The sequence below is a fragment of the Leptonychotes weddellii genome, chromosome 2 (assembly GCF_054177405.1).
Source record: "Leptonychotes weddellii isolate Sample4059 chromosome 2, ASM5417740v2, whole genome shotgun sequence".
Classification (NCBI taxonomy): Eukaryota; Metazoa; Chordata; class Mammalia; order Carnivora; family Phocidae; genus Leptonychotes; species Leptonychotes weddellii.
Window position 1 is genome coordinate 68,776,236 of NC_138370.1, and position 24,937 is coordinate 68,801,172.

General features: G+C 39.1%; 1 protein-coding gene and 1 long non-coding RNA gene across 5 annotated transcripts in view; one reads left to right on the forward strand and one right to left on the reverse strand.

Moving 5' to 3' along the window:
• The window catches only part of SLC10A7 (solute carrier family 10 member 7), a 250,575-nt gene that overhangs the window by 202,211 nt on the left and 23,427 nt on the right, over positions 1-24,937 (forward strand). For all 4 annotated transcript variants that reach the window (XM_081811798.1, XM_081811800.1, XM_081811799.1 and 1 more), the window contains 3 exons: positions 8,067-8,232; positions 9,187-9,238; positions 17,955-18,028. In XM_081811798.1, coding sequence (XP_081667924.1) covers positions 8,067-8,232; positions 9,187-9,238; positions 17,955-18,028 — 292 coding nt within the window. The remainder of the gene's footprint in view (positions 1-8,066; positions 8,233-9,186; positions 9,239-17,954; positions 18,029-24,937) is intronic.
• LOC115943461 (uncharacterized) lies at positions 12,901-14,432 on the reverse strand. Its single transcript, XR_004078040.2, has 3 exons — positions 14,051-14,432; positions 13,414-13,497; positions 12,901-13,075 (listed from the first exon to the last, which is right to left on the reverse strand). It is a non-coding gene; the product is annotated as an uncharacterized LOC115943461 (long non-coding RNA).

The following is a 24,937-nucleotide window of genomic DNA, read 5'->3' on the forward strand; positions in this document are numbered from 1 at the left end:
TCATCACAGAGCCTGACACAGGTAAGTGCTTTATAGTGTCTATCATCATCATTTTCAAATTCCCTGTAAATACTAAATGAGAAGCAACTCTTTGAAATATTAAATAGAAAAAAAATTATGTCTATGTACATATTACAGGTATATACATATAATATTTACACACCGTCTTAGGCTTGGTTCTCTGGGAAAGAGAGTGTGAGACAGAGGTTTCTATGCAGGAAGTTTCCTCAAGGAGTGCCCTTGGGGTGAACACCTTTGGGAAAGTAAGAAAAGTAGGATGGGGAGAACGTACAGGACAATGTAGTTCCAGCAAAGGCCTCTAGCTGCACTGAGCCCTCAGAATCATCCCACCGAAGACCAGAGTCTTACAGACTCTTGCACTGACCTCCCCGTGAGAGGTATGACCTTGGGAGAGTCTACTGTCTTAGTAGCAATTCCCAAAGAGGAACACAGCTGGGATCTCTGGGATAACCAACATGCCCTGCAGATGTGGGAATAAACACCTCATTCCAGGTGGCACACCACAGCATCCACTACATGTCTCCATGGTTTTTTTTTTTAATTTTAATGTTATCCTTAGAAAATGGACTAAATTTAGGATAAGAGGGAAGGATTTAAAGGTACTTAAAGAATACCATTTAATTAAATGTAGAATGATACTTGGAAAAATACTTCCCCTACAGTGCTGCTCACATCAGGTATTCTGGCTAAACATTATGTCCCTTGCCTCTCTAACCTCTTTGCCACTTTCCTACACTCTCGACTCCCTGGCTTTTCTCAATTCCTGCTTGATTTTTCTGTTTAGAGTATCTTTCCATTTACCCTCCCACCCCAACTCATTGTTCATGTGACTCTTTAATTTATACCTTCTTTGAACCACCTATCTGAAGTATGTTTCCCTGGTTGTTCTTTACTGTAGCACCTTGATTCCTTTCTTGTCCTTTGCTACAATGTATACTTACCTTTTGCTTGCTTGTGACCTGTTTGTCTCCCCCATTAGACTGTAAGCTTCATGAGTATAGGAACCATATTTGTTTTGTTTACCATTACATACCCAGATGATCGGCACCCAATAAATAATGTATGGAATGGGTGAGTGAGGGAATGAATGGGTGAGTTCTATGATCGGTAAGGGAAATGCTGTCTTACAGAGGCATAACAGAACCTACCTGCCTTTCTCAGCTCTAGACAGTTTAAGCTGTGGTTACTATTAGTTTAAACCCATACTTATTTTCTTGGTTCTGAAAATAATTCCATATAACTGAAGGCTCACACATTCTTTTCTTATTGTATCTTGGAAATATCTCTGTTGATAATAAATGTTTGGCTTCAAACATAATGGACAAAAAAAAATACCTTTATCTAAACTATTCAATGATATATATACATATTTTTATATATAGTTATATGTACACTTAGTTACATATATAGTTACATAATTTATGTAATTAAGAATATGTATCCAGAGAGAAAAATGAATTGTTAGATTGCTCATCATTGCTCGCCCAGTAGTAAAGTATTACGGTAAATTATAAAATAGTAAAGGTAGTCAAAAAGTAATATAGGTGGTTTTAAAAAATTCTTCCAGTACCAAAGTCCTTTAATGGCTTTTTTCAAAGAGGAAAACGTATTTGCATCTACCTGCCCACCTCCTGTATTCTAGTCTTAGGAATTAATAATCACAGCCCTGTGTCTCCACCTTTAGAAACCACCTGCCTCCTCTTTTTCTGTACATCCTCACTCCCTTACATCCAGGCGATCACTAAATGCCTCCGTTTCTGCTGCAGAAGTCCTTCACATCTGGTATCTGCGACCTCATCCACACCACCATAGAGGATGCCACAACTTAGTCATCTCTCGTCTAAATTACTGTACTTCCAATCTCTCTGCTGTGAGCCTCTTCTCATTCCTAGCCAATGTCTTCACTGCCTCCAGGAAAGCCCTAAGAAAAATCAAATGTTGTTCTTCCCCTTAAAAGTGCCCCCCCCCACCCCCGCCCATTCCTTGTGTGGCCCACAAAGCCCTTCACAGTCTAGCCCCACCCTGCTGCTTCAGTGTCACCTCCCACCATCCCCTCCCTAACGGCACCTCCTGTGCCAGGCCTCTTGCGCACCACTCCCTCACCTGGCCATGCCCCTTCACTGCCCCCTGCCTTTCAGTTTGAGGTTTGCGCCTTTCCTGCCGGCAAACTCCTACTCATTCCTTAAGACTCAGTACAAAGATACCCTCTGGTGTGCAGTCAACCTGCTCTGACTCCCCCGTTCTAGACTAAATACCAGTTCTCGCATGGTACTTGATTCATAATATTCATCAGGAGCGATTATAATTGATCTGGGATCTTCTGAGAAGCAGAGACGATTAGTATATTTAGTAGTTTACTCAAAAGTAGGGTGTGAGGCGGGCCTGGGTGGCTCAGTCGTTAAGCGTCTGCCTTCAGCTCAGGTCATGGTCCCAGGGTCCTGGGATCGAGCCCCGCATCCGGCTCCCTGCTCGGCGGGGCTTCTCCCTCTCCCATTCCCTCTGCTTGTGTTCCCTCTCTCGCTGTGTCTCTCTCTCTGTCAAATAAAAAAAAAAAAAAAAAAAAAAAAGTAGAGTGTGAGCTGTATAAAAAGATTGGCTGAAAAAAACTTCAAATTTACCCTCATGGAGCCCCCAGTAGCTATTTTACCTAGATCTCCAGCTTTACTAGAGAGAAACACCTAATTGGTCTCATCTTGTTTCAAATTTATGACCCCAAATTTAAAATGTCACTTAACACTTCCTAGAAATCCTACTGTACTTCCTTAGAAGATTATTTTACCCTGTCTTGTATTTTCAGGTCTCTTTTACTTACCCTAATACTTTCCCACTTGCCCATTGCACTTGGGTCTCCCTGACTTTGCTTCTGTTTCGCAAACATGCCAGCTTTGATCCTGCCTTAAAAACTTTGTACCAGCTGTTCCTTCTGCTTGGAACACCTCACCTTTCACCTTCTCGGAAAGACCTTCCTTACCCCTCCTCCAGTGGCTGCCCAATAGTCAGTGTCATATCATCCAGTTTAAACCTCTACTCAGGGTCGTGATCTTCCTCTTGTTGATTTGTTTGTCGTTTTTCCTATTTATCTTCTTAAACGAGAATATAAGCTCTATGATACCAGGGACCTTTTCTGCTCTTTTCTCTCTGTATTCGTATGTAATCAGTCGACCTACCTAAACTTTGTTATGTGATCTCTGAGGACCTTGTTAGAAGTACTCATGTGTACTACTTCAGGGGAAGGAGCCCAGGCAAGGTAGTCTTATCTCTCGATTGTAACTAGAGGTGGCACATTATGAAAATAAATATTTCTCTAGATTTGTGTGTATATCTTTTAAAAGGGGATTTTATCATTACCTTTTAAATAAACAATGGGAACTAGAAGGAGAAGAAAAAGACCAGGAAGGAAGAGTTGAAAATATTTTCCTTAATCTTCTAGTCATAATAAAGCTTCATTATTTAATTTTTTACTTATGTTTCTGAGAGTTCATTTTATTTTATTTTTCTGTGTTTTCCCCATACAGTACTTCTTTCTGGTTGGACTCATTATTGACTGGCTGCAATGTGATGTAGGGTCTAGTTTGATTTCTGCCACTGCCTGACTATACACACAACTTCTAGCCCTCACTTGCCTCATTTGTAGAACAATGAGTCTCATATCTTCGAGCTCAAAGATGCTGTGATGGTGTGAAGTAAGTCTTTCCATAGATGGTTGAGAGATTGCATCATCTGCCAGTTCTAGAAAGAAACAAAACATGTGTTATTGTAATATTTCTTTTTTTCCTGATAAACCCTTCGATACATCTAAATCCTTGTGATAATTACTTATTTCACTCATTATATTGAGAGATGTAAGAATAAATGTTAACAAACTAGAACTTCTACCACCTTTGAAAAATATTTTTTTAAAAACAGCGTGCTAAGGCCTACCTTTTTTCTGTAAATTTTTGAGGTTGGCTTTTCATATTAAACAGTCTTAAGCTAAAGCTGAAGATAATGTTATTAATGCTGGCAAGATTTTGCATTTATAAAATTATATTCGATATGAACTATTTTCATTGCTTCACTTGAAGTGCTCTGAGAGAAAAGGCGCTGTTGCATCATGCCATGGGATATCCTGGTAAACAGTGTGTGATAGAAACATCACCAAATCAGGACTTGGAAATAAGAATAGCCATTATTCACCATGTACAGGCCCTGGTTCTAAAGCATTTTATATTTATTTAATAACTTAATCTTCCTATGACTACTACTGGATCCATTTTACAGATGAGGCACAGGAAAGTTAAGGATTTGCCCAAGATTACAAAGAAAGAAGCTCCAAAGTCCATACCTTTAACCATGATGCTCTGTTGCCTCAGGAGGTAGAGGTCATATTCCTTGCTCATACCCCCAACCCTCCTCAATGACTTTTTAACATTTTATGCCAGTTGTTTGGGCTCTCTGTGCCTTTGTTTTAAACTATAAACTGAGCAGGATAATATCTGCAGACAATTTAAGTAATACTTTAGTAGATGATGGGTGTTTACTGTATCCCATGTATTTTTACTGTTTATACTTTTTGGATATTATTTTGAATCTACTCAATATTTAATAAAAATATTTTTAAAGAAAAGTGTTATATACATTGGATTTGATTTCGTATCCCTGGCTATACATTTCAACAGACTATTAAAGAAAAAGCAAACACTTTATGAAAATATATGGATTCAGTGGAATAGAAGATAAAACTTGAAGAAACAATCTGAAGTCACCTTGAAGAAAAATAAATCTTTAAAATTCAGACTTAATATGAAAAATTATCCATCACATATCCCCACTCAAAAATCAATTTATAAATATAAAGACAGAGTAGAAGGAAAAAAAGCAAGAAAATGCCCCAGAAAAAAATTGGAGAAAACTAAAATGATGGATATTACATTTCTCAGTTATCTCAGTATATAAACATTCCTCACCTAAGACATATTTTCTCAGGTTTCCAGCGTGGAGGTCATACAGTAATTGATATGTGGCTCAGCTTATTAAAAGTACTGGGATTCAAGTCTAAGTTTCCCTTCTAAGCTCTCCTGGTGTTTAATTTAAAATAGAGAAAATCAAAATGAAGAAAGTGAGACAATAAAGAGCTTCCTGAGGAAGATGTTTTTCCTTCCCACTCCATGGGGAACAGCAAGTCAACGAGGATTTGTCATCTAATGTTGAATGCCTAACTTTCTGTGAGCTATGAGTGCAAATGAATTAGTATAGATCCTGAAGAAAGCTACAGCTGGCCACCTTATCAAGATGCTTTTTCCCACCTCATCTTGACTGTCCCCCCCCCCACCCCCGAAGAGGGAATTCTGAGGTGTCTATATCAGGTTGGGTTGCTATCGCCAGCAAAGGCTTGTTTCCTATAAGGTTATTAAATGTTTCTACAAGGCAAAGAAATTTGGAGAATTTTAAAATGACATAGATTCTTGACAAATGGAGGATGATTGTATTGAAGTGTTAGTGGCTGAATGAAGAGAAGATGAGGTTTCCTGACGTTTATATCCACAGCGTATCTTTAAAGCATATCAATGTGACTTCACCCAGTAGTTTATGAAAGATTTTAACACTTTTCTTGCTACACTGTTGCAAAAGCAGCTGCTTTGTGAATTTAATTTTAGAAGCAGATAGAAAAGCTCTATGGGGCCTGGCAAAGCTATAAAATGGTTTGCTTAGAAAACACAGACAAACATCACTACAAGACTAAAAACAGTGAAAGACGATCTGTTTTCCCCTCGGGTTATTGCTTCGCTTTTGGGTCTGTCCAATTTCCAACTTTCTAGTTGTTTTCTTTATCAAGATTAAGTATCCAGCATTAACACATTGATGTGTTTAGAAGAAAGACATTTTGGCTAAGAGGATGCAGGACTTAGGAGTCCATGTTTCCTGCCATATTGAAAGAGTCCTTCTATACTCTGAGACTCTGAGTACTTCGTACTGAACAAAGAGGTAATTAGGTCAACTATGTCAAATTGCAGCTTATAAAGTAGATTGATGATTAGAGATTTGTCTTGGTTTTTAAAATGGCTTTGACTTTCAGTTATACCTCATTCATATTTATCTGATTATTTTGTCAGTGGGGTCACTGTTGGTAGAAGACGACACTCTACTTTGGGAATTGGTATCCTACATTCTATAAACTATTTGCAGAGAAAGGACTTTTGTGTCTTTAATCATTGTATATTAAAACACGATTGGAGGACAGCATCAATTTCAATAACTCTGTGTAACTTCCATTTATTTTATTTCCTTAAGGAGTTGAGTTGTCTTAAATTTGGGCAACTACTAGTTTTATGCTACCAAACATAATAGATTATGAAATAACCTCTTAAATGAAGTCTCTCTGTAGCCTTCTAGTAAGCAATTACTCCCACGGGGACATACCTGAACATGGGGCCATCTGGGTACCTCAAGCACTATTATCCAAAATTTGTGTTCTAATGCATCAGCCCAATAACATTGTGTGGCAGAACTGCTCTTACTTTTCTCTACCTTACTGCAGTTTTCTTAAGTAATCTCTGTGCCCAGCGTGGCGCTTGAACCCATAACCCTGAGATCAAGAGTCCCATGCTCTACCGACTGAGCCAGCCAGGCATCCCTATCCCTTAGTTCATTTTAACCTTAAAGAAAGAAATGAATAAAATAAATTACTATGATTTGGGATCACATCTACAAAAAGAAAAACCATAAGTTTTTTTTATAAATCCAGCTGTAATTTTAATTACAGGGTCTTTTTTTTTTTTAAATATTTAACCACTGTTTGTCTACATATATAAAAAGCACTGTTTCTCTTTCATTCCCAGCCCACCCAGCCTTCAAGGTGTTATTCCTGTACTTTGTACCAACTTGTCAGCTTTCTGCCAGTATTTCCTTTATTAATACTAGAGTTTCACTTACTGAGTCCTTGAGAATGGATGAAGTTGATCTAATAGCCATTTGTTCAAATGTTCTCTTGAGAGTAGTTTACTTTGTTCTTGAGTATCTGTGAAGGCATGCTCCATTGCGAATTAAACCTTTTTAGCCACAGAGTAGAAGATGACAGAACCCCATCAGCCTTGTCAGGAGAAGTTCCCTGACCTCATTATTGCTAATGGGTCATGGTAATTCAGCCTGTTGTGAAATCTCATGTTCAATTATGCAGGATAATGAGTGACTCAAAACTTAATATGTCTCAACCACAGTCCTTATTACAGGGTTTGTTCGGCTTCTTTCAAAAGTGTAAGGTTTTAAGTAGGAGCGGTTCACTTTTATATCCAAGCAAAAGTTATCACCAAAATCAACCTGTCCTGATTTTAAATATCTGATTTGATTTTTAAAGAAGAGAGGATTGCTGTATAACTTTATTCACTCATCCTTTTGTAGGAGAGTTAGGACAGGTTTATTCATTTTTAAGTGTTAATTCTAGAATTCTAAAAGCATGCAAATGGCATTTGTCTTTGGATTCACAAAAACTCTAGATATTCAGAGTTTGAATTATTTAAACTCCCACAACACATGCACTTTTGCTTTTCAAGCATGAGTTATAATTTAATTAAAAACTTCTGGTGCTTTGCTTGCATTTTAAATATTAATATGTTCCATGGATCACTTTCGATTATCTACTGTCTTGAAATTCTTGAAGATGTCAGATTTTTAAGATTCCCAAAGTTGCACTTGGAATTGTCTATTGAGGCAAAGGGGACTGTGATAATTACACACATCCATTAGGATCAGCAGAGGAGATAAACTTTGGGGAGGCTTAATGGGCACGTCTCAGTGACAGCTAGCAAAGAGCATTTGGCATGATTAAGGATGGATTTGAATGCAGTTGAAAATATACTGTCATTATGGACACCAGTGGAAGTTAACTACAAATGTTAAATCCCCCAGAAGAAGAGTGGTGTGGCAGGGAAGCTTTGAAATCCACTGTGGCCTTCATCCAAATTATTCTCTTTCCTTTATGTCTTTCTGCTGTCAGAATCACTTTGCGATGCCCAACTCAACTCTCTGCATCTTCGAAAAGAGGCAACCTGTTGATCTCTGTATTTCAGATTGTCCGAAGATACATCAAGGATTGGCTTGAAAGAAAGAAACCGCCTTTTGGTGCTATCAGCAGCAGCGTGCTCCTCATGATCATCTACACCACCTTCTGCGACACGTTCTCTAACCCAAATATTGACCTGGATAAATTCAGCCTTATTCTCATACTGTTCATAAGTAAGTTGGAAGAGGGAACATTCTTGCTATCCCCTCAGTCTCCTCAGGAGCAAAGCGTAGCAATTTGTGTCCCCTAAGTTCATTTTGAATGTTAATTTGATTAGAAAAGAATACTGAGCTTCATCTTATATGTGCTCAGTGACTTTAACATGTGTGTCTGTTCTTTAAGAAGACATCAGTTATGTATTTATGATTTAATGTCCTTTGTTTTTTATGTTTGATTTATAATAGTTGATGCCAGATGAAAGAAGCCATGGGATCTGTCACATTCAAATGTTAGATTGAGCACTTTTTTGCCAATTTATTTTACTATAACTTTGAGCTAATCTTACCCTTTATTGTGAGTTCAAAGTAGGATTTATTTACTAAATACTGTCATTTTCAAAGTTTAATAATTGGCTGAGTTAGTGAAAAGGTGGATATTTACATCATCTTTTCTATTAAAATACACCCAAGGTAGTACCATTTCAGTTTAAGAAGTGGCAAACTATGAAATGCAAGTAAACTGAAAGGATCAAGTATCAGCCTTTTGTTCCATTTATCCTGTAATACCAAAGACGACTTTGTAATTATAATGCCTAAGAATCTTTTGTTATTAAAATCAACATGACTTATTCCAAAATATGTATTAGATGCCTACTGCAGTCATGCTATTTGCTGTGAATACCCATAGCATAAACCAACTCTTTCTAAATTGAACAAATTAAATAACCAAGTCTCAAATCAAGGAGGGTTTTAGATTTGCAGAGTAGTAGACATCATACCAGATGCCTGGGGATATCTTCCATAAGAACAAGTTCAGTCCCACTAACTTTAGTGATTCTATTGGTTTAGCAATGTGTGTCTGTTTTCCTACTTGCTATCCCATAAGTTGAAGATAAAACTAAGCATACCAGTAACTACGCTACAGATATTTTTATACCCCTAATTTAGATTCGATCTTTTTTCTTTCAGTATTTTCTATTCAGCTGAGTTTTATGCTTTTAACCTTCCTCTTTTCAACAAGGTAAGTGGTACGGTAGCTCTTATGGTTGTTAGTTTTCTAAATGACGAATCGTGCTGTGTACTTGGCTTCTATGCCACTATGCTATTCTAGTGTTTCTCCAGTCTCCTGACCATTCCATCTTGCTCCTGCCACCCTCAGGTTGTAGACATTCCCAAAGGGTTTGTCCGTGGCCCTTGTGTCATCTGCTTGCATCATGTGCTTGGGTGGCCTCCTCCTCCATTCTGCTGGCTCGAGCTGGCAGCTTCCTGCTGATGATTTTCAAGCCTAGACCTTCCATTCCAATGTTTTTCCTGAGTTCCAGCACTATTTATCACTAACTATTTAGATATCTTCACCTGTCTTAAGAAGACCTCAGTCTCAAGATGGAATTAAATTTTTTCCCCAATACTTCCTCTTTCTCTCTCATTTCTTTATTGTTAATGGAATCACCATCCACATGGTTACTCAGACTGGAATCATTATTTTTAAAATGTCTTGGTCCTGCCTCTGTAGTATTTTTTGTGCTCCCAAAGCTACTTCCCTAATTCAGGCTCTTGTTGCCTCTTTTCTCCCTGGACTGTTGCAGTGGATATCTTACAAGTATCTTCATTTCTAAAATGAATTTTTCTTATGCATTTCATACTACTTCCAATAACTCAAAGTTCTCATAATAGTCTCTTATCACAATAGATTCCTAATAGCTCTTATCAGAGATCTTCAAGGGTTCCTGTAGAATGAAGTTCATTTTGGGGGGCTAAGTGAACCACAGCATTCATGCTGTCTAAGCTTTAGATTAAGGGGAAAATCTTTGCCGTTCCCTGGAGGAACCTCATGCATTCTCATTTCTGTTCCTTGCTTAGGCTATCCTCATTAAATTGGTCTCTGTGCCCTAGTTCATCTTTCCTGTTCTTAAAGGCTCACCTCTAATGCAGCTTCTTCCACCAGTATTGTACATTCAACCGGTATTAAGCCTTCGGTATGAGGAAGTTACCACAGTGAGGACTACAAAGAAGAGATGATTCTGACCTTGCATGAGTTTGTAGACTAGATATATGTCTGATAACTAAGTGTCCTCTCAGTGGACAGTAAGCCAACCTGTAGTCAATTCAAAGGAAAAAGCACTTCCAGAGAGAGTGGTAGAGCAAGGCTTCGTGGAAGAGATGGGATTTGACATGAGTTATAAAGAATGGCTAATTATTTCAGCAGACCAGCAAACCGAGATGCAGAGAGGAGCTTCTTGGTGGGGAAAAAACCCAATAATGCAAGTGTGGAACACACACACACACACACACACACACACAGTGGGACAATAGGAGCAGAAAAAGATTAAAAAATAATAACAGTAACTAGAAAGGCAGGCTTAGGCCAGATTGCCAGGTGATGGCAGTGAGTTGCCACAAGGGAAAAGGCCCAGGGTTTTTGTTTTAGTTTTTGTTTTTGTTTGGAGAGAGAGTGTGCACATGCACACGCGAGCGGTGGGGAGGGACAGGGAGACAGAATCTGAAGCAGGCTCCACGCTTAGCACAGAACCTGATGCAGGGCTGGATCTCAGGACCTCGAGATCATGACCTGCGCTAAAACCAGGGGTTGGACGCTTAACCGACCGCGCCACGCAGACGGCCTGGTCCAGGTTGTTTTTGAGATCGAAACAGTGGCCGAGTTGTTCAGGCCTCGTGTTCAGCACTTGGCCCTTACAGCACTTGGCATAGCATGAGGCTGATTGTCAGCAGTCAATAGAAATTTATTGATTGGTGTAATGTGAACCATTTTCTCTGGCTTGTGGTTGTGATTTATAAAGTAAGAGGGAAGCCTGGAGCCATTAAGACACCGAGAAAATGTGACTTAAATGGGTAGTGTAGGAATCGGAGCTATTTTAAAGTTCTTTTTGTAAACGGTTTGTTATGTCACCCTAGAAAAGATGTTTGCCTTTCACCGGCTGTTTGTGTGCTGGTCCTTGGGGCAGAAGTCATATCAGAGCCACTCCTCCTATCCTGTCAGACTGGGTAGGATGCAGATGTCCGGTCAGTGACTAAAAGCGTGCTGAAAAGCACAGAATGGCCGCTGCTGGAATGGCTGAAGGAGGGGTGGGGCCGGGATGCTGTCACAACTGGTTGAATTAAAAGTGAGAATTTTCAGTGTGGAGTAGACTGGATTTGCAGAAGGCCTTGAGATCTTTTTTTTTTTAAAGATTTATTTATTCATTTGAGAGAGCGAGAATGAGAGAGAGAGCATGAGAGGGGGTAGGGTCAGAGGGAGAAGCAGACTCCCTGCGAGCCGGGAGCCCGATGCGGGACTTGATCCCAGGACCCTGAGATCATGACCTGAGCCGAAGGCAGACGCTTAACCATCTGAGCCACCCAGGCGCCCAAGGCCTTGAGATCTTAAGGCCCTTTTATTCAACGAAGTTCTCTTGCATTTTGAACTTGTTCAACCAATGGTCAGACATGCACATTCTTTGATAAACAGCAGAATAAGGAGTGGCTATAATCATGCCCCTCCCCAAAATGTGCCATTAAAAATCAGGAATTTTTCAATTGAACAAAATTCAGAAGATGGTTGTTTGTTTTGTTTGTTTTGTTTTTTTAACTATGAGAGACCTCATTTGTGCCTAACTAAGGATTTTATTGGAGCAATAAAAGATATGTTTACGGAGCCAGGCTCTGTGGCAGGCACTGTGCTAGGGACTATATGTATGTTCTTTCATGAAAGTCTGACAACAAAGACTATGATACGATACCTTTTTGTTGCTGTTTGGCTGATGAGGACCTGTACTTAGAGTAGTTTAGTTTAATAGCTTGCCTAAAATCAGATTTTAGTAGTTTAATAACAGATGGCAAAGAGTACATGTGGAATTGAAATCCATTTCCATTTGACATTTGCCCACACTTCTTCCACTGCACTAAACTAATTCAGTTACTTTTAAAATTCCTAAGTGCTTGTTTTGGTTAGGGAATCTGTAGAGAGTATTTAACTGGATTCTTCAAGTTCACTCACACAAACAAATTAGTCAAAGACACCAAGAGTGTGAACTAGGACCCATTGGTTTATACTCTGCTGAGTTTCATTTTCTCTTCCTATTTTTTGTTTCTTTCTACTTAAAATTAGTGAAATTGGCCTATGGTTTGTTTTTCATCTTTTTCTTACCGATTCATTAAATCTAAAACCCGTCCAGATATCAAGAGACAAAAACCTCAGCGTGGAAATCAGTCTTTCTTTTTTTATACAGTATGCCAGTGACCCCTGATGATGGAAGTTTAGCATAAACCAGGAGAGACGAGCTGAGAAAATTCAACTTTCCTACAACACTCCTCTTACCTGGTTAACATTTCTTGGATCTACTGACCTGATGTGTTAGCTTTCTAGTGTCTGGCATGTGAACTACTACTTTGAGTATTTAAAATACATTTTAGAGTTACTACTCTGTGTCCTTATGTGTCGACAGAATAATGTCAGGGTTAAAAATTCCAATTCTAGAGTCAGACAGACATGAGTTTCAATCCTACTTAATAACTTTGTGACTTTTGTCATTCCTCATTTATAAAATGGAGATAGTAATAGGACCTACCTCATAGAGTCATTTGGTGAAATGAATAGTATGCACAGAAAGTCCTCATCACAACCCTAGCATATATTAAGTGCTCAATAAATGTTAGCAACTGTCAAATATTTATTATACCAAAACAGTTTATCTATATTATTGCACAAACTAATGATGGAAGAGAGGAAATTAGCATTTCTAGCTTCGTAGTACATTCTCTTTGATGTTACACTGTCACAGATGCTAGGAGACGAGCTGATTCATCAAACCAAGAGTCAGTTGTCCAGAGTACCCTGTCCACAGTCTGCAACCTGGGGAAGCTGTCAGAGTTAAAATAAAGTGTTGAAAAGGTTAAGAAAAAGAAAGCAGTAATTGTGAGCCTTTAAAAAATACATAAAAGACAGTTTGGAAAGCTGATAACTAGAGTAATAGAAACCCAGAGTATCACTGGAGTGACAAAAGAAACTATTGAGAAAGAAAAAAAGAAGAAAACAAATTTTGAATATTTGTATAGGTGTTTTCATCCCTGTCTCAGTACATTTTTAATCAGATGTCTCAATCGGCTGCTCATTGTAGCCCCGGGAGGGAAGGAGGTGGTGAGAGGGAGCGAGGGAGGGAGGGGAAGAAGGCAGGTATTAGTATTAATGGTAAGTCTTACCATTTCAGACATGAGGCAACTAAGCCACAGAGCTCTGGGTAACTTGTTTAATGGCACACAGCTAATGACAGATGAGGGCTTCTCCTAAAATTAAGTAAAGACAAAACACAGGTACAGAGGTTAACAAAAGAAAGTATTTCACATGGAAGTTTCCTCCTCTGAAAACAGTGGGCTTAGATGGAACTCTCTCAGAGGACCTTTTCTGCTCCACATTCTGTGATTCTACTAGTAAAACCTTCTGACATGTTTTCCTTTGTGAATACTGCAGAGAAAGGCAAGATAAATATTATGTGGAAAACACTGATTGAAAGCTTTGTAAAAGAGCATAAAAAGACCAGTTGGGAAGAAAAGGAAATAAACATCTCAAGGGGAGCCAAAGTGATCAAAAGAATTATAAAAACAGGATAAAAAGAAAATCGATATTAAAAAGAGATAAGGTAGAGTTAGAAAATAAATAGTAATGTGATTCCTTTCAAGAGTGTGAACAGACACAATAGAGACGTTAATCCCTGAAAATAATTATAGTCATTACCATTTAAATATAATGCACAGGATGCGTCCTTTTTCTGGGTGTTGTCATGACTTTCTGCCCTTAGGCCACCGCTTGACAGAGCATGGCCGAAGGAAGGTTACCTACCTTACCAAGGTAGCGGCTCACATCCACTAAAGTGTGTGGCGGTGTTTTGGTTTTGGTTTTCGTTTTCTTAATTTCCTTCTCAGAAAGCAGGCTTGTCTCCAATTTGGGGCAGCCTACTTACTGGCGGAGTGTGACTTGAGAGAAGTTGTTTACCCTTGTTGTGCTTCAAGTTCCCTTTTCGGAAGAAGCAAGCAGTAGTAGTACCCTCGGGCTTATAAGGCTGTTCCAAGAAGAAGGAAATACTGGGAGTAGAGGGCTTAGAAGAATGCTCAGTGTTTCCTGCTGTGGTGATTCATCAGCACCATACTCTTCGTGAACAGAGGCCTCAGTGAGCATTTGCTCTATTGGCTTTCCCCACGGCCCAGGTTATGGAGCAATCTGTTTCTCTACAGATGGAGGATTTAGGGAGAATATTGTTTTAACCTTTAGTGGTCCATTTTTATGTGCTGATACTCCCTCCCCACTGATGTACCCTGTGTCAGTAGACCGTAGGGCACTGTTCCAACGCAGATCGGGCTGGAAACTTCCCCGCGCAGGCCTAGCTTCAGCCACCTTACCTGAAACGGGACGAGGAAGCAGGGCTGGCAGATATCCTTCTTAGCCGCACTGTAAGTGCTGCTCTGACCCATGACAGCCAAGGCCAGATTAAATCAGAGCCTTCTCGGCCAGAGAGATTTTGACACACGAAATGTGCTACAGCCTGGAAAAGAGCAAGGTATCAAGCAGAACAAAGTTCACTAAAGGAGAAGTGTGTTGCCAGACTCTTGAGGAAAAAAAATGAACTGCATGATCCAGATGCAGCAACAATGGGTTATAAACAAGGACAGCAAAAGACTACAAAGGCCTTTGTAGCGTCACCAACACCACAAGCATGGCTGGAGAACAGCCTCAACCTAGGCCAGTTTGTGATGCCACGTGCTCCGCAAGCACAGATGGGCCTTCATTCCTGTCGAAGGGGTTTACTCACTGTGAATTGACTCTATTTCCTACTCCCCACTCTGCCTCTTTCAAGTTTTCCTAATCTCTTAGGTTCCCAGGCCTCAGCATTACCTCCAGCTCTGTGGATGAGTGAAGTGCCTCATGCTTTACAAAGAAAGTAAAATCTCTGACATAAATTGCCTCTCCTTTCCCATTCTCTACCTGAAAATTTTCCATATTTTTCACTCACCCTGTCTTCTTTTGTGTCCAGTTCACGGACTAGAAAATAAGCCCTCTCAGGCTAATCCCACAGCCTGGGCCTCTCTGACCTCTCTAAGGACCTGGTTTCATCAGTTGTTTCTACACTGGGTCTTCACTATCTCTGCATGGTCACGTTCAGATTCCCATGACCTTTTTCTTCTCTTTACCAGAGTTCTTGAAAAAACGGTACCCTCTCATTAATACAAATTCTGTTCGCTCCTTGGCCTCCTCCCCAGGCCCCACTGGGCCTCCCCTTCCCTTCCCTATTTCCATTAACGCCCTAGTACTGCTCTTAATCCTATGTGCCCAAAGCTTCTTGTTTTTCTTTCATTCTTCCTCCTCTCTCAAAGTAACAGTAACAATAAAAAGATCAGCTAGCTTGTGTTAAACATTTGCTGTGTGCCAAATTCTTAACAAACAATGGTATTTATCCTCGCAATGGCCCCTAAGAGATCAGCAGTATTATCCCCATTTTCTATATAAGTAAAAGGATGGTCTGGATTGAAATTCAGCTGGGTCTTCCCCCAAAGCCTGTGCTCTAAAGCTGCTGGGAGGGAATATTTCACAGAGGTCAACATTTGACAAGTTCTTTAATTCTGTCTTCATGTCTCTTACCAGCATCCCTGCCCTCACTGTGATTCTTCAGGCCCTGACAGCTTTCTGCTTCCTGCCCAGCCTCATCATCACCAGTCTTTCTTACACTGCACTGGGTGGTTAGTCCTCCCAACCTCCTCAGCCCGTCTTGTCAAGTCCACACTGCTGGTCACAAACCAGCGCCCCTGCACTCAAGTCAGCCTGAAGAGTCTGCTCTTTGCCAACTGCCCCCTTCACCCCCAGATATCAGTCTCACTGCCCCTTACCTGAAATACACACCCACCCACGTCTAAACCTGTCCTTTAAAGCCAGCTCAATGGTTATTTCCTTCAAGAAGATTCTCTGTGTGCTCCATCATTATCCCGCATTCCTTACCAAGCTTGAGATAATCCTTTTCTTTGGTGCCATAACCCTCCCACCCCCTTTTTTTCTTTCTTTCTCAATCTCCCTAATATGTATATATATACATGATGAACAAAGGGATCAAGGAATATGTCAGCCGTGTAGTTCAGTGTTTAAAAGGAAAAGTGATATCACAGTATAAATATGATAATAAAATGTGGGAACAGTAAGGCAATCTTATTATACTCAACTGATGCATATCCATGAGAATCCTCAATTGAGATGAGACACCAAAAACTGTTTGGGAAGTTGTTATCCAAAAAGAGCAGGAGGTAAGACTGGTTAGGAAGCATGAGCACACATGACTTTTCAGAGGAGAGAAGACCAAAGGGCAATTTTCATATTCTCTTAACACGGGGATGAGGAGGAGGAGGAGGCCCTTCTCCCCTCCAGTGAATATATAACAAAGAAAACAGGATGTGTGGATCTGTTTAGGGAAGATTTTTCTCCCAATGAAAGTTATAGTGAGGATGAGGTTACTAAGGAAAGCGGTGGGATCACTTTCTTTAGAGATCCTTAAAAATTGGATTGATTGTTATATCCACAATTATACAAATAGAGTCAGGTTCTGGAGTGTTTTCCATTTGCTGACTCAGGGCAGGGAATGAATAGACTCACTGTAACTTCAAATCCTGATTCTGTAGGAAGAAATAGTTTCTAACATATCGAGCACACTAACAACAACAACAACAACATTTCTAATCCTTTTGGCTCCTGGTTCTCTAAATCTTTGTGTTCTAAAATAGAAAATCTGAATATGAAATTCACCAGTACTGGTCCCCATAACACTTAATGGATTTTAGCTAAGTGAGGTTTTTTTTTAATGCTTAACGTATTTGATATAACATAGGGATATTGTATCGCCTACCTTATGGGATAGTTCTCTTCAAATGTATAGAACTTAGAGGAGTATCTGATACACAGTAACAGCTCAAGGAATGAAAACTTGTTATTTTTACTGAAACATGTGATGTTAAATCTTTGTTCATACCATGTATTCCTCCAAAGGGTGTGTTTGCTGCCAGAAAGGTCTGCTGCTTCTTGAGGGAAGCAATTATGGAGATACATTAACTCTTTCAAGCCACTGGAATTAATATCAAGTGATAGCCTAGTAACTTTGCTAACACAGGTCCCCACTGCATGATTTTCACAAAGCCAGAGACCTCCACCACACATTTTTTTAGAGCAACTTTATTTTTAATAACCAATAACTAGATACAGTGCCGCTGTCCTTCCATAGGTGAATGGTTAAACAAATTATGATACATACATATCATGGAATGCTATTTAGCAATAAAAGTAACAAACTATTGATACACACAGCAACTTGGATGAATGTCTAGGGGTCAATGCTGAGGGAAAAAAGCCGATCCCAAAAGGTTACATACCATATCATTCCACACACAGAACATTTTGAAATGAAAAATTTTTTGAACAGCTTGGTGGTTGCCAGAGGTTAGGAATGGGGGATAGGGAGAAGAGCATGGGGAAGTGGGGAGAAGTGGTGTCCACCACACATTTTTAAGACATTTTCTTCATGGATAAATGACTCAGGAATGATTCTCTAAAAAGAAATTCAGACACTTTTCTACATTTGGGCATAGAATTACTTCTGTCACCAGGATTGATCAAAAGGATGTTAACATGAAGGTAGGTACTACATTTGATTTAGGATGTGTTAAGTAGGCTTTTTATACAAGTATTTGTAAAACACTCTTTTTGCCCCTAGGAATAATTCGGGTTTCACACCAGCAGACACTGTGGCTATCATTTTCTGTTCTACACACAAATCCCTCACACTGGGTAAGTGATTCGCAGAGTTAAAAACCAACTTTATATTATCCTCAGACAGTTACATCTTATGATTTTGAAATTTAAGCAACTTTTCAAATTAAATGGAATGGAGTATTGTCCACTCCGTTAGATAAAGAACAAAAAAGCAAGGTGAGGATGGGTCATTCCTTTTAAATACCATTATTTGATTGAACCAATTTTTGAAGGCCTAAATTTAATAGTGTAGGATTTAGCTTAATTTATAATTATGTTTGTGATTCTCATAAAAGGGTTTCAATGTAGAATGTGAACATTAAAAGCCGGGGGAGGGGGTGGCAGGGATGGGGAAGGATGGGGAACTTCTAAAAAGGAATGGGCAAAAACTTGGCTTTGGAAGGCTCTAGAGTTGCCCCTGGAAAATGTTAACTTATTTTTTGGGAGCTTGGAGCAAGGTAGAGATATTGTTACTCTAATCTGATACTGACATTAAAGTTCATTTCAGAATGTTATTTCTATAAAGAAACACAACATAGTTATCATTAATTTAATCTGATTAGCACCTAAAGTGAAATATGTATTTATTTAATGGACTAAAGTAGATCAAGAAGAAAACTGCTGTTTTCTACTAAGCTTTACCCATTGTAGTGGCATTATCCCTATAACCTGTCCAGGAATCTGAATCCATGCTTTTAGTCATTAAAAGTCATTAAGTAATCAGGAACTTCTTGAAATATACATCATTCACAAACTCCTTGAGGTAGTCATCACATTGTGGTAAAAACTTGCATTAAAAATTTCTTTACATTTTGGCATGAGACTCACTTAAGAGAATGAAAAATCATGGCATTGCTCTATTCATGTTAAAGAAGTTCAGTCTGTAAGCTAAAAAAGAAAGACATTTCATAATGTTTTTACTAACCCCAAGCATATTTGTTTAGATAGAATCTATTGTCAGTCTTGCCAAGTTTGGAAAATGATTTTGAAATTGGACAGACTCTTTAAGGAGCACTTGCTATCTAGGGCTTCAGCTTATTTGAATAAACAACATACAGTTAGTTGACCCTTGAATAATGCAGGTTGGGGCTTAGGGGAACCACCCCCCTGCATAGTCAAAAATCCATATATAACTTTTGACTTCCCAAAAACTTAGCTACCAATAGCCTTCTATTGATGAGAGGCTTACTGGTAACAGTCAACTAACACATATTTTGTATGTTATATGTATATACTGTGTTCTTACAATAAAATCAGTTCGAGAAAAGAAAATGTTATTAAGAAAATCATAAGGAAGAGAAAATAGATTTACAGCCTTGTACCGTGTTTATCGAAAAAAAGATCCACATATAAGTGGACCCGTGTGGTTCAAACCCATGTTGTTCGAGGGTTAACTGTATTGAATGTCTGTACCTTGCAGTATTTCTGTTAGGCTTTCTTCATAATATCATTAAATCGAAGTTGAGAGAGCTTTGGAAGCCACATGCCAATCCTGACTTTGTGACTCTGGACAAATCACTTAACCTCCCTAAAACTTAGCTTTCTCATCTGTAAAATGGGGTAGCATAATCCTCACTTTATAAAGTTTATTAACATTAAAGATAAAATGTGTTAAGTACCCAGCACAGTATTTGTACATAATAGGTAGTCAGTACCCGGCAGAATGTATACAATCATTGCACTGTGTGTAGACTGCGAGGGACTAAATTCTGTAGCCCGCCTAGCTGTTGTTATTAGTTATCAGTAACCATATTAGTTATGACTGTGTTACTGTTTCCAGGGTTCCAGTCCCCTGACCCCTTGTCCTCTAGATTTTCATGAAATAGGTGTGGTTTAATTTTTGACTTCAAAGAAATCATCTTGCACTAACCCCACCCCCACCCCTGTGCTGTTACTCTGCTGTAATGTCTAGTGCTCCAGGTCTCCTAAAAGCTAAGGGGTTCTTATAAAGGTAGGTGGTCCAGAGGCAAGAGCTGCCAGGTGCCTCAGGTGTCCAGAGCCAGAAATCAAATGAGCCCGTGACCTAAGATGCAATGCGCCTTTAAATCCCAGACACTCCCAGGGGTTTGCTTTTGGAAAACCGAAATGGCTGTTTTGTCTCTCTACGATGTTCTTCTGTGCTGGAGCTGACCGTGTTGAGCAAATTGCTCAACCCAAGAAGCATACTGCAGCACCATCAGTATTCTTTCCTTTTCTATAAGTAAAATACCTACCCATTAGATCTTTTTCTTTTTTGTCTTTTTCTTTTTCTTAATCTCAAAGCAATATTATTCTGTTCTTGACACTTTCTGAAACCTGATTTTCAGGCAAACGGGGACTCTGAACACCAGTCAGAGGTAGCTGTTTTGCTAAAAAAGGTTGAGTTAACTTGACTTTTGTCTGCTTATGTACTTTGTTTCTGCAGTGTTTTCCCGTGAAATAGATCTTAGATCCTCCAATAAGGTACTAGCGTGGAATCTAAGTAACCGTAGAGTCTAAATCCTTAGTTATTTTCATAACATGATAGCCGTGAGCACTCTTAGAATTGCAAGACCTAAATACTTGTCCTCACTCTTCCACTGAGACATCCCCAGGCTTCAGTTTCCTTAGCTCTTAGATTCGGGAATTTTACTTCCAACCTGCCTAGTCTATCATTGCCTTGATCATACCTGGCTTCCTTCCTGCAGGCTCCCAGGTAGCCTTTATAAATATGACCTCTTTGCTACTTATCTCAGTGAGGTGACATGGATTGCCCTTGTTCCAGCAGCACCCTTATTTCTACCTGTAGCAAGGGGTGTTTGGCTCAACATCACTAGAATGGCCTTGGCAAGCCCTATAATTGCACTGTATCCATTTTCACAAAATGCAAAGCATGCTCCCCTCTCCTGGTGACCTGACATCACTGGTATAGAGGATGTGCCATGATAGTCGCCTGAGCTACAGGCCAATAATTATCCTAAGGGAACTCTTGTCTGCATGGAAATGAAAGAACATCACACTGAGTGTGAAAAATTCACATTCCAGAAAGGAGGGAACATATTTCAGATAATATCACTCAGAGTTCTACTATCTTTCACCTCTCACAGAAAGATGAAATACAATGGATTATAATATATCTATTTGGCATTTAGAAAAAATATCTAACCCTTTTGAGATCACTATCAAAATATTTCTTCTAGCGATTTTATACATACACAATAAACACATGTGCATGCATGTAACACCTCCAATAGAATACATTAAGTAAGCCTTATGAAATACCATTCATTATTATATACAGTATTTGTATTCAAGAATAAATCATTGTAGGCCAAGTGGTACCCAGGTAACTAATGAACCAAAGATGAAAATTCTCGCTTGAGAAGCCTTCTGAATATTCTCTTGTACACACACTTCAATTTATTTTATTGTTCGTGCTTTTGCCCTGTCTCAATCTCTTCAGTGTACTTGCATCTACGCAGATGCTGAATTTGATTCATTGCTTTTATTAGTGCATTTGCCATTGATTGATTAGTTCTTCGTATTAGTACTTTTTCTATTGATGGATTGCAGATGAAGTGACTATTTGACCTTTAATTATGAGGCTTCCTATTGAAAATGACATTGAGCTATGGCTTCACATAATCCATCTGGAAAGCCTGACATGATGCCATTCCCTGGAGTTCGTTCAGGAAGAAAGAGGAGGCCTGAAGGAAGCACGGAGCTATCACTGTGCTTCATCTAAAACAATACTACAGGGCTTGTTTGCTGCTCTCCTAGAGCTTCAACTCAGGGTTGGAGGTAATTTTATATTTTGTCAAGACAGCATCACTTGCTGTGGATTGCCGTAAAAGCCATGAACTCTCCCAAATTCTTCTCTAGTTTGATGCTGATTTTTGTATAATAATAATCTGTGTCATCAAATGACAAGATATTTTACATAGCAGAGACTGAAGAACAGCTTGCACCCTGGTTCACAATGGTTCAGTGCACAGTCAGTCAATAGATCTCATCAAGAAAGAGATAGGATCCAAGACACTCTGTGGAATTAGTATTTTACTTTTATTTTATTTATCCTTTTCTCTTGAGTATTCAAATCACTTTGCTTATCTAGAGTTCCGATACATGTAAAAAACATTCTCACAATGCCAAGAAAGAGAATGTTTCAGGATGTTTGAGGTCCTTAAGTGTATGTTTATGTTCGTTTATGATGTTTTTATTTTTTTATTTTTTTAAGATTTTTATTTATATATTTGACAAAGAGAGTGACAGTGAGAGAAGGAACACAAGCAGAGGTGGGTGGTGGGAGAGGGAGAAGCAGACTTCCTGCTGAGCAGGGAGCCCGACGCAGGGCTCAATCCCAGGACCCTGGGGTCATGACCTGAGCTGAAGGCAGACGCTTAACTGACTGAGCCACCCAGGTGCCCCATGTGATGTTTTTAAATAGCACAATGAAAGCACACACTCTCATAACATGGCAGCTGACAATTGGCAGTCAACTGTGAGATTCTCAGTTGTTTCTTCTTTCCAAAAGCATGTCTGAATTGGAATAATGCTATTGAAATTTTAGAGTATCAACGCTTATTAAAAGTCCACCATATGTCTCACCATTTGTAGACACCACGTACAAAGGCCAATCAAGGCAGGTATTCCCTCACACTGTTATCCTTCATTATGAGGCTATGGTGGCAGCCACACAGCTGAGCTGTGACAAGAAACTATGTGCTAAGCAAAAAGAATATTCCTTTTTGGTAAGGCATGGGATTCTGCAAAGAGTGGGAAGAACACATCCCTGATTCTAGCCTGGATGCAAGTTCCAGTTCTCTCACCAAAAGCTGAAAGAGATCACGTAACTGCTGTGGGCCTCAATTTCCTCATCTGCAAAATGAGAAGCTGGGCAAGACGACACATGACATTCCTCCCAGGCTTAACTTTCTGTGAGTCTGTGCTCAGTGACTGATACTTACGTTCTCTACAATAACAGTTGCCCCGCCATGCGTGCAAGAGAAAAGAGTTTGTGAAAAGTTAGGTAAATAACGTGACTACGGGAAAGGAAATACGGCTCTTGCTTCTTCCAAAAGAGGTTAAAAAATACCTTCATACTCCAAAGAGTTTCATCAGAGAAACAGAATTTGCAAAGGATCTTATTTTCAGTTTTACTTGGAAGCTATTTGAGAATGTGACAGAACTACCTGTAACTGGGGCTGAAAAAGATCATTTAATAACATCTGCATTATTTTCTTAAGAGGAAATGGGATTGAAATAGGAAAGTTTGCATTTCTGTGGTTCTTTTCCCCTAAAGCTTATCTGTAACTCTCTTTGGCATATAGAGACTATTGTCTTAATAAAACTGCCCCACAATTGGGAAGCGCTTTTTAAAGCGATGAGCTCATTAAATCATATAACCCGAAAACCTTGAATATTAGCAGGTCAGTAATTATCTTATTTTGCCTACAAAGAAATGAAAGCCTGGAAGAAATTTACAGGCTTATCATATAACTAATAGAGACTGGATTCCCAGCCTCCTCACTTCTAGAACTGCATTGGATAATAAGATACAAAAGCACTTTGAAGACCAAAAGTCTTCACTATATTGTGAATATGCTTCACACTGCAAAATATTGTGAATGTGCAATCTCAGTGTGAGTTTGAAGTATTTTATTAGTTGTTTAAAAAAGAAAATCACTTCTGATGACATCGCTAGTTATAAAACAGTTTAAAAATACTTAATATCTATAATTGTTCCCATAAGCACATATTTCCATGTGGCCCAGTCATAAACTGGCAGTCATTCCTTCTACCTTCTTTAATAACAAAAAGTTGTATTCTGTCCTTCCCCTATGTTCATCTGTTTTGTTTCTTTAATTCCACATATGAGTGAGATCATATAGTATTTGTCTTTCTCCGACTGACTTATTTCACTTAGCATAATACCTTCTAGTTCCATCCACATCGCTGCAAATGGCACGATTTCATTCTTTTTGATGGCTGAGTAATATTCCTCTGTGTGTGTGTGTGTGTGTGTGTGTGTCTGTGTGCACGCGCATGTGTACCACATCTTCTTTATCCATTCATCTGTCAATGGACATCTGGGCTCTTTCCATAGTTTGGCTATTGTGGATGTTGCTGCTATAAACATTGGGGTGCATGTGCCCCTTCGGATCACTTTGTATCCTTTGGATAAATACGTAGTAGTGCAATTGCTGGGTTGTAGGGTAGGTCTGTTTTTAACTTTTTGAGGAAACTCCATACTGTTTTCTAGGTGGTTGCACCAGTTTGCATTCCCACCAACAGTGTAAAACAGAGAGGGAGGCAAACCATAAGAGACTCTTAACTATAAGAAACAAACTGAGGGTTGCTGGAGGGGAGGTGGGTGGCGAGAATGGGGTAATTGGGTGATGGGCAATTAAGAAGGGCAATTGATGTAATGAGCACTGGGTGTTATATGCAACTGATGAATCACTAAATTCTACCCCTGAAACTAATAATAAACTATATGTTAACTAAATTGAATTTAAATAAAAAGTTAAAAATAAATAAAAAGATTTCAAGACATAATAGCCAAAAAAAATTATATTCTATATTCTATTTAAAGTGAGTCTTGATGAACCAGCCTTTACCTTTCATGAGGCATCACTGTCTGCACTCTTTTCTAGCAAACTAAGAGCCGTAGTGCTGTCTGACAATAAACTGTTAAAATGGAAATAGAAATCCAGAGTAGAGACAAAAAATAGAAGTTTGTGTGTGGGCCATAGCCATAAGTATGTTTCTGTCCTGCAGTTTGCTGCTGCAGTTACAGTTGTGTAAGGAAAGGCAGTTTGGGGACCTCTGCAATTTAATAGATTCTTAAAGATGCCACCGAAATTATAGACACAATAGAGTTTACTACTATGCTGAAGAAAAGTGAGGAAGTGTCTGTCATTTTGTACCATTTTCTGATCCATATAAAGAAAGAAAGAAATGTAAGTTCTCAAAGTAGTACACTTA